Source organism: Eptatretus burgeri, chromosome 16 (assembly GCF_056783735.1).
Source record: "Eptatretus burgeri isolate ZD-2024b chromosome 16, Ebu_testis_v1, whole genome shotgun sequence".
Classification (NCBI taxonomy): Eukaryota; Metazoa; Chordata; class Myxini; order Myxiniformes; family Myxinidae; genus Eptatretus; species Eptatretus burgeri.
Window position 1 is genome coordinate 19,628,351 of NC_140976.1, and position 9,052 is coordinate 19,637,402.

Below are 9,052 nucleotides of genomic sequence, written 5' to 3' on the forward strand. Positions count from 1 at the left end.
TTTCACCTCTGCAGGAATAGCAGCAGCAAAGATCAACTGAAAAAACAAAACTCCCTCACTGGGGTGAACTGGACAATAATATTTCACATTGTCCTCAATTTGTGTTTTGCATCATATAGAAGCTGCAAAAAAATTTTTTATTATGTTTACTACTCATTAAATATGCAAATAAGCTTTTTAGATGCCACCAAATAAGCTTCCTTCATGTAATATTGACATCTTCTATAAAGGATTCTATCAACTCCACTCTCTTTCCACCCCACCTCCCTCCCCTCATTCACCCCTTGCACGTTATTAACTTCATTTTCCTTCTTGTTAATATTTGATGAACCAAATATGTCATGAATATTTATATTAATCATCACTTGCCTTGCGAAATATACATATTACATATGCAGAATGGTGGAATTTTTACCCTTCTCGTTCTGACATTTACCTCCGCCAACCCTCACTCCCTTAACCCCCATCCCCACCTGTTCCCCTTTCCCATACATTCTCCTCACCCTTCCATCTTTCCTCCCCTCCCATCCTTTTTCTCAATCATCTCCCCCTCATCCCAAAAAAATGCTGGATGGCCCATATTTGCCTTTTACCTTAACAGCCTGTTTTAGAAAGTTGAAATACAGTATTGTTATTCCCAATAATATTAATACATTTTTCAACTGCTTTTTTACAGGTGAAATTAAGGTTATGATTCATTCAGCTGAAAAAATACTCAAAAACAATTTCCAGTTTGCATTTTATGCCAACGATCTCTTTGCATCATGACGTGAAGCCGCTACGTTGAGAACTTGCCAGCCGACTCTGATCCCACAGCACGATGGTGGGAAACAACGAAGTGCATGATAGTTAATCACGATGGGTGTATCTGCTTGGATATCTACATTTTTCCAAGATCTACAAGCACCTGGTATTTGCCGAGCTTCCCAGTGAATAAACGTGTGATGATATGGATGACCAGTGAATAACTAACTTAACTTTCACTGACGTGTGGGATCATATCGTTATTGGTTACGCTGTATCTGATGTAATCATGATCGATGCGACATACGACCAAATTTGTGGCTTGAGGAACAGCAGCGATGCAGAGAAAGTGTTCACCAGAATGGCTGCTGGGGCAGCTGATAGGCCCAGCTTTAGCCTACAGATCGTTTTGACTCTGCTTATGGTACCTACCGTGGCACTTGGCATTCTGGGAAATCTGGTTGTATGCCTAATTGTGTATCGCAAACCAGCCATGCGTTCAGCCATCAACTTGCTCCTTGCAACTCTCGCCTTCGCCGATCTCCTACTGTGTGTGACTTGTGCCATCTTTGATTTGATTTCTCTTGTGGCTGCGGCTTGGCTATTTGGAGCAGTGACCTGTAGAATTTCAGCCGCCCTGTTCACCCTGTTTGCCATTGAGACTGTCACCATTCTCTTAATCATCAGCCTTGACAGATTTCTCATCATCACACGCCGCCAGGACCGGCTAACACCTTGCAAGGCGAAGGTCATCATTGTGGCTTCGTGGGCCACCGCACTAGTACTGGCCCTTCCAGCATTTCTGGGATGGCCTGGTATAGAAGTGCCACCCCGTGCACCTCAATGTGTTCTCGCACCGGCGGCTAGCGTCCTTGGCCAAAGTTATGCCGGACTGGTGGTGGCAGCAGTTTTCTTTGCCCCTTTTGCTGCCATGTTGTATGCTTACCTGGGTATTTTTAACACTGTGCGCCACAATGCTGTAAGAGTCCATGATCACCCAGCTGGCCTTTGTCTTTCACAGGCCGGGAAATTGGGCCTCACTGGCCTCCAGACTCTTGCCCGGCTTAACGCAGAAGTGAGCTTCAAGACGCGTGCATTCGCTACTGTACTCTTGCTCTTCGCTGTGTATGTGCTTTGCTTCATGCCGTACGCCATCTTTAGTGTAATGGCCGCTTTTAACCACTTCTTTTACTGTGGTTCCAACTTCTATGTGACTAGTGCTTGGGTACTTTGGCTTGCCTACCTCAAATCGGCCCTCAACCCCATCATTTACTACTGGCGAATCAGAAAGTTTCGTCAAGCTTGCGATGAGCTCGTTCCATCGTTCCTTTGTGCCATGCCGGTGAATCTTTGGCCTGGATTTGTTCGTGTAAGGCCCAGCACGGTCTACGTCTGCACCGACAATCATTCGGCACTCTGATGTGCCCGACCTTTCCTTCTTTTTTTTTTTCGTTATTTTGGCGATTTTTTGGGGGGGAGATTGGGGGAAAAAAACCTTTTGTTGTACCAGTGAAAGCCACATGTCTGCACGATAATGTTATTAAACTTCAGTATTTTTGTTGTTTCAGTGAGTGAAAGAGAATTGAGTATAATCTGGTTCTTGACTGAAAATCCGATGCACTCTCAGCAAGTTCTCCGATATTTATGTAATTTATAGTATTTTTGCTCTGAGGTTACCAAAATATTCTTCCCGTTTTACGATCCTGATAAACACGTATGATGTTTTGGCTTGTCGAACCATATTTCAATCAAAGGTTTCTCTGGAATGGTCTTTATGAGTCAACAGGCTCCACAGGTCTATATGAATCCTCGTACACCATACCTCGAGGGCCAGGGCTGATGGCACTGGGTAGGCCTCCTTTAAGATTCCTTTTACATCCTCCTTGAACAGCTCTGAGTGGATGGTTGAACAGCAACATGTCGTTGCTCAGGTACCCAGAGTCAAGTTGGAGATTTGCTGAGTGGTGGAAAGAGATTTAGAAACCATCACATTAGACGATTCAGAAAAGAAGGAGTTTGTGCTCTTCCATGTGCCAAAATTTTGAATACAACAAAACTGATGCCACTCACAAATGTATGCAGGTTGTACCCAAAAAGTGACATCTTTATGTAAAATGATGCCTTATTCTATCAAGACTGTTTGCATACATATGCGAGCAGGGGCTACCCAGCACTGCTCGGCTGGGTAGGCTTTTCCCAGTGGTGCCTTCGGGACGGACGTGTTGGACATTGAAAAGCGATGGAGTTATTGGCCTCATGGTGGCTACCTTTTGCCTCTGGGCTGGCAGCAGCATTGCCTGCCCCACATTCCAATATACACTTTATAGTGGCCTTTGGTGGCCTCTACATGGTCTTCAAGGCCAATGTGCAGTAGCTTTCAACTTTGGCCAGATTCTGAAGTACCTACACCCCAAATTTGGGCCCTCTAGGTGCTACCATGAAAGAATAACTGACAAATGCACAAACGTTTGAAAAAATATGATATATATATATATATATATATATATATATATATATATATATATATATATATATATATATATATATATATGTAGTCACGATTGCTGGAGGCTGGATTGGAGGAACATGTATCATCAATCTGAGGTATCCTGGGGATACCTCTCTGTTGGCAGGAAGTAGAGGACTTGAGGAAACTGCTGCAAACAGTGAAGAATGAAAGTGAAAAAGCTGTTCTTCATTTAATCCTAAAAAACGAATAAAATCTTATCAACTGAGAATATGGACGTGTTCAGATTGGGAGACGATCATATGGAAATGGTGGAAAATTTCATCTTCCTGGTTGTAGAGTTGAAGTGAGTGGAGAATGTCGAGGAGAATTTAATCGATGATTAACATTGGGGAGAAGAGCAATGTCAGGATTGACAAAGATCTGGAAAGACAAAGACATGACAAAAACCAAGAGGAGGCTGATGGATACTCTGGTGTTTCCAGTGGCAACGTATGGATGTGAGTCATGGACAGGGGAAAAGAAACTAAGGAAGAAGATCGACAGTTTTGAAATGTGATGTTCGAGACTAATGTTAAAACTTCCATGGACTGTAAGAACAAACAAATTAGTGCTTCAATAAATTAGACCATCATGTACATTAGAAACGCTGGTGTTAAAACAGAAACTGTCATACTTTGGACACATCATGCATGCAGAAAACAAAAGTCTGGAGAAATCAACATACTGGGTAGGGTTGAGGGAAGAAGAAGTAGAAGAATCACACCTTTTATTCATTGGACGGATGGGGTAAAGGCTGCAACCAAGCTGTCTCCGGAAGCAGTGTAGGATTGGGATGTTTGGAGAAATCCGATGGTGAATGTCACCAGAAGTCGGACACGACTTGATGGAGCTAGATAAGTGTACACCACTCCACTCTGCATCCTCAGCAATGCCAACGTGGTCTCATTAGGCATTGAGATATGGTGCAAACTGGCTCTTTGGCCCCGTTGGCAGGGCGTAGGTCAAGGTTTTATTTCAAATTATTCCGTCTATCGATGCATTTGGTGATTTTGTATTTTTGCTTTTTTTGCATTTTCTTCACGGATCTGATCGAGTAATTGCAGAAGTGTAAGTTTCTAATCAGCATGGCCTTCTTTGGGTGTAATTTTGTTGTGTAATTTGCTTTACTCCTGGGTCAGTTTCACAAACATTTGCTTCTGCATTTTAGATCCAAGTGAAGAACGTGGTATTATGGACGCCTTGAGGACCTTCCCGGTTCCGACTTGCCTTTGGATGAGGTGGGGCTACATCAGTCAAAGTCTTATTAATTGCCAAGGTTGTAATCAATAATTCTCTGGATCTATTGAATATTATAACAGCGCGAAAAGATGTAAACTTGGCTCACACGATAGCTGAGTGATGTGTGTACTCGCCTCTGAGCTGTTGAGCCTGAATTTGAATCTGGACCCAGCTATAAACTGCCATCCTGGTGTTTCGCAGTTAGGTCGAGGCATCAATGTCTATGGCGTCCCTCAGAAAGTTGTTAAACTGGGTGTCCCATCTACCAGCATTGGTCATTGGTAGACATTAAAAATCGCATGGTGCCTTCCACGAGGAACAGGCGAGTTATCGCAGGCGCTCTGAACAAATCACTAATTTCTGTTAAAAGCACCTTCATTCGAACGTCAGGACTCGCCATCTGTTTCATGAAAGACTTGGACCAAAAATGCTCCCTGGCCGACCCCTCAAGAAGGTGGGAATAATTGGGATCTTTAATGAAAAAGAATACCAAAAGGTATACACGCATGTGTTGTGTTCTCTCGACTCAAATTCCTTGAGGTCCGTATTATCTCCGTTTAAAGTACTTGTACTTAAGATATTTACAATGATGTCTTCATCAAAAGCGAAACAGACTTTTTGAGATTATTTTCTAATTGTAATGAAGCTGTTCTATGTCAATGATGCGATGCTTATGGAAAAATCAAGGAATCGCTGGGCTTTGTCCCAAAAACAATTCCAAAAGCACATATCCACAACATCATTGAAATAAAAAATAGCACAATTCAAAGTTGATAACTTTTCTAAATACTTTCAAAATGTAGATTTTAATCCTTTTCTCGACGCCTCGGGGTGAAATTGCTATTTGAGGCAGAGCGCAGCCTGGCTGTTGGTTTAACTGGTTAATATTCCATTGAAGCGAATAAGAGATTGTTATGACTAATTTTGACTCATCTCATTGCGTCCAATTTGAAACGTTTCAGAACCATCTCATTCGTTCTTCCATTGGAGACTGAATATTGGTGATTACGCACGGGGCTGCAGTGGCTGTTATAGATCGGAAACAGTTTGAATGAAGCAAGGTGTGTCAACCCTACACTGGACCCAAAGATTAAAACAGGATTCTTTCTCCATTACCTCTCCCTGATGTCCGCGTCCAATTGTGTGCACCGTCCCTCGGATATACGTTAAACCGGGAGTCCTATCTGCTAGCATTAGTTGGTGGGTGTTAAAGACCCCATTGTATCCTCCGTAAAGAGTCAACAAGCTATCGGCAGCACCCTGATCAAGTTACAAATTCCTGATCTGACGACACTGCATCATTGGCACAACCCGTGCTCTCAGCAATGGTGCAAACCTGCGATCATGCACTGCATGTGAAACAATCGAATAGAATGAAGTCACCCGTTAAATATCAAAAATGCAGAATAGAAATGCAATCAAATTGCGACTTATCCATTTACGTCCACCATCAGCGAGGCAATAGAAAAGTATAAAAACATCCCCACCAAAGAAAATGCACCACAATGCAACACTCCCTGATGACACTGCAACAGATGCCACTTTAAGGCTCTGCGAGGAATATAAGGTCGAAGAGCTTTGGTTAAGAGGCAGCAAGCACAATATCAACTGAGCTATTCTTACACCGAGTCATGGTGTGAAAACAAAAGGGATTAAATTTGATGAAGTTGCCTATTTTGATTCAGCCATTGCTTCTTTTTTTTTTCACAGACCTGTGTTCACCTTGTGAAAATATTTAAATTGCTGCTATACATAACTTGGTGTCCCAGCAAGGTACTTGAAAACCGTTCGTGTTTGGCTGAAATAAAGGTCCCAATGACTTGATTTCTGTTTTCTCCATGTCCGTCACTCATCCCTATCTCCTTATGACGTCACAATGCACCCACATGGTTGGCGAACTCGAAGGACTTTCACGGAATTCATAGTAGGCTATCGTATCGATGTGAAAAGCATGGCAAAATATTTATTGCCCCGCACACGCGAAGGAAAAAAGTGGGGTTAAGCAATTGGTTCATGTCCGTCCATCTGTGTTTCTGTCCGTCTGTCTTATCAGTTTATGATCAACAGTTTATGATCGAGGAATAACTTATTTAAATCGAATGTTATATATTGAACACGAATTGGAACATGAATAGGAAGACCAATATTTTTGTTTTACCGTACCTTGGCTCTGAATTCGTCCTGATTGCACATGTGCAGAGAAGAGTGAGATATTCTTTTTACTCTGTCTACCTGCCTGACAGTCAACCAAAAGTGAAAATCATTCCAAACAGGAAACCAAGCTGTTTTTAAGGACATCATCATAGATTCAAACAACAGGTACAAACTAGATGGTATTCATAGAATACTTACCCTGTGTGCAGTCTTGAGAAGGACTTGGTGCAAGCCAACTCTTCTGGGTTTTTTTTTTCTTTGACCCAATATGGTGCCATTCCAGTGACCAATGATGTCACTTTTATCAAACTATATTTCTCATGGGTAGTTGATCAAGTAGTTAAAGTTTTGCATTGATTGGTTAGCAGTTTCAACAATTGCTAATGAAAAAAAAAATGTACATACTAACTGGATCAAACATTGCACTTTTCGAATTATCACATCCTAATGAAGGCACTGATGACATCATCATTAACATATCTTATTCCACATGGGGAGTACTTGACAATGAGCCATGTTTCAATTTTTTCCATGGAGCGCTTTTGGAGATATAGAGGTGCAAAGTTTTTAGGTTTTTTCCAAGATGGGGCCTGTACCACGTGATCTATGACGTCATAATTATTATAAATTCCATGGGAGGAGGCACACCTATTTGGAAAATTTTGTGTCAATCAGCCTAACTCTTGCTGAGAAAATGAATTTTGAAAATGCAGACATGTACATACACAAGTATGTACGGCACACGTACGTGAGCGATCGCTTAACCCCACTTTTCGCTTCACGAGCACAGGGTTAAAAACGAATGCAACATGTTAGATTGGATGATGTAATAGACACCGCAGAAAATGGCGGTAAAACCAAGAATTAATTAATTTACACAGCTTTTACAATCTTTATTTTATTTAAATTTAATTATATACTTGAACACTGTAGTACACAAATCGCATGTCATAATACTTCCAAGAAGCTCCAGTTTTGCAGTGCGGTAGTTCAATTTAAATAAAGGTTCAATGGGGGTGATGTTTAAGGTTGGTATTCGGGACTACTTCTGGACTACTTCAATAGCACTAAAGTTTCGGATTTTTTTATTTTTTTTTAACGATCATTATTTCATTAAAATTGAAGCAACACTGCATGGGGTATCATGTTCTATGAACTCCCTAGTTTCCTTTACAATCCCATCATGTCCAATTTGCACACATTCTGAGAGCATGACATGCAGCGCTGCAAGGAATTCTTTGTACCGCAATGTGCTCTTTCGGGCTCTTTTGGAGACTCGTTCTTTCAATGAGCATTTTCCAAACTCGGCACATCACTCAAGGGAACTGTTATATTGAATAGTTTCTGGATGCTTCTTTCAAATACATTTTTAAAACCCACGCAATTAAATATCATTTCCTGCAAGGAAAAGTAAATCTCTTGCTCCCAAGCTTTGGTATTGTCGGTCGTGATCGCAAGGTGGGGTAGATTTTATTGCTATGAATTATATCATTGGCACTGAAAATTTCGAATTTTTTTAATTTTCCACCGATGATAAATTCCAAATTATCGGGTACCGATGAGTGCTCATGCCGAAAGTGTACTCATAAAATTGAGAGAAACCGATAGAGTCATGTCGGTGTCTCTTCAAGAAAAATATACTGGACTTGTAAAGTATAAGAGTATCCATCCCCCATTGAAACCAACACTTCCACCAAAAATTTCCGGTCTACCAATAATAATGCCGTTATAAGTTTAAATTCAATCAGACAACCTTAAAATCTGCAAACAGCACCTGTGGTCTGCACAGTTTTATTAAAAACTACAAAACAGAGAGCATCCAACACACAGACTCATTCAGTGATGATCACAATCAATCATGTTTCTCACCTGTGATGGCAGCTGTGGGTCATACCACACTTATTGATCAGGTGTTTGCAACTCATCTCATCATCATTGTCATAAAACGTTTCCTCCTCTGATAAAACAGTGTCACCATGAGGTTCCACGGAGAAAATTATATTTGCTGGTGGTCTCCAGTGCTCTCCAAAAGCAGGAATTTGGCCAGGATACCAATGATGACTTCCCTACTACATCAAAAGACACCAGTGAGGTATTTTACATCCATCAACAAATACTATCGTATGGCACAACCAGCTTGATGCCCAAACAATGCACAGCGCCACTCATTGGTAGAACGTTCTCATGTCGATGTCAGATCGCCAGTTACTCCTTCCAGTTCATCAAAGCTAAGATTCCCGGACCAGATACGTGTGTTTAATGTTTTACTTTCATTCCTATTTTACTGGTGTTTTCATCCTTTTTCTGTGCCAAACCGGATCTTGTTGTGTTTAATTGCCCCTGGTAAAGTCTGGCGTACTCGCGAAGGGTTGGGTTAGTCGGGTTGTTGCTTCTACCTCCATTTTC

At 41.4% G+C, this 9,052-nt stretch overlaps 1 protein-coding gene across 3 annotated transcripts in view; it reads left to right on the forward strand.

The window, feature by feature from the left end:
* Window positions 1-6,316, forward strand: part of GPR45 (G protein-coupled receptor 45) — a 24,471-nt gene extending 18,155 nt beyond the window's left edge. The window contains exons 3-4 of one of the 3 annotated variants that reach the window (XR_015052497.1): window positions 677-4,491; window positions 5,455-6,316. Coding sequence is in view for 1 of the 3 variants with exons in the window: in XM_085860176.1 (XP_085716302.1) it covers window positions 1,034-2,164 (1,131 nt within the window). In the remaining 2 variants the exon portion in view is untranslated. Of the gene's footprint in view, window positions 1-676 lie in introns of all 3 variants that reach the window. The other 2 variants (XR_015052498.1, XM_085860176.1) reach the window with 2 other exon arrangements.
* Window positions 6,317-9,052: the final 2,736 nt, after the last annotated feature.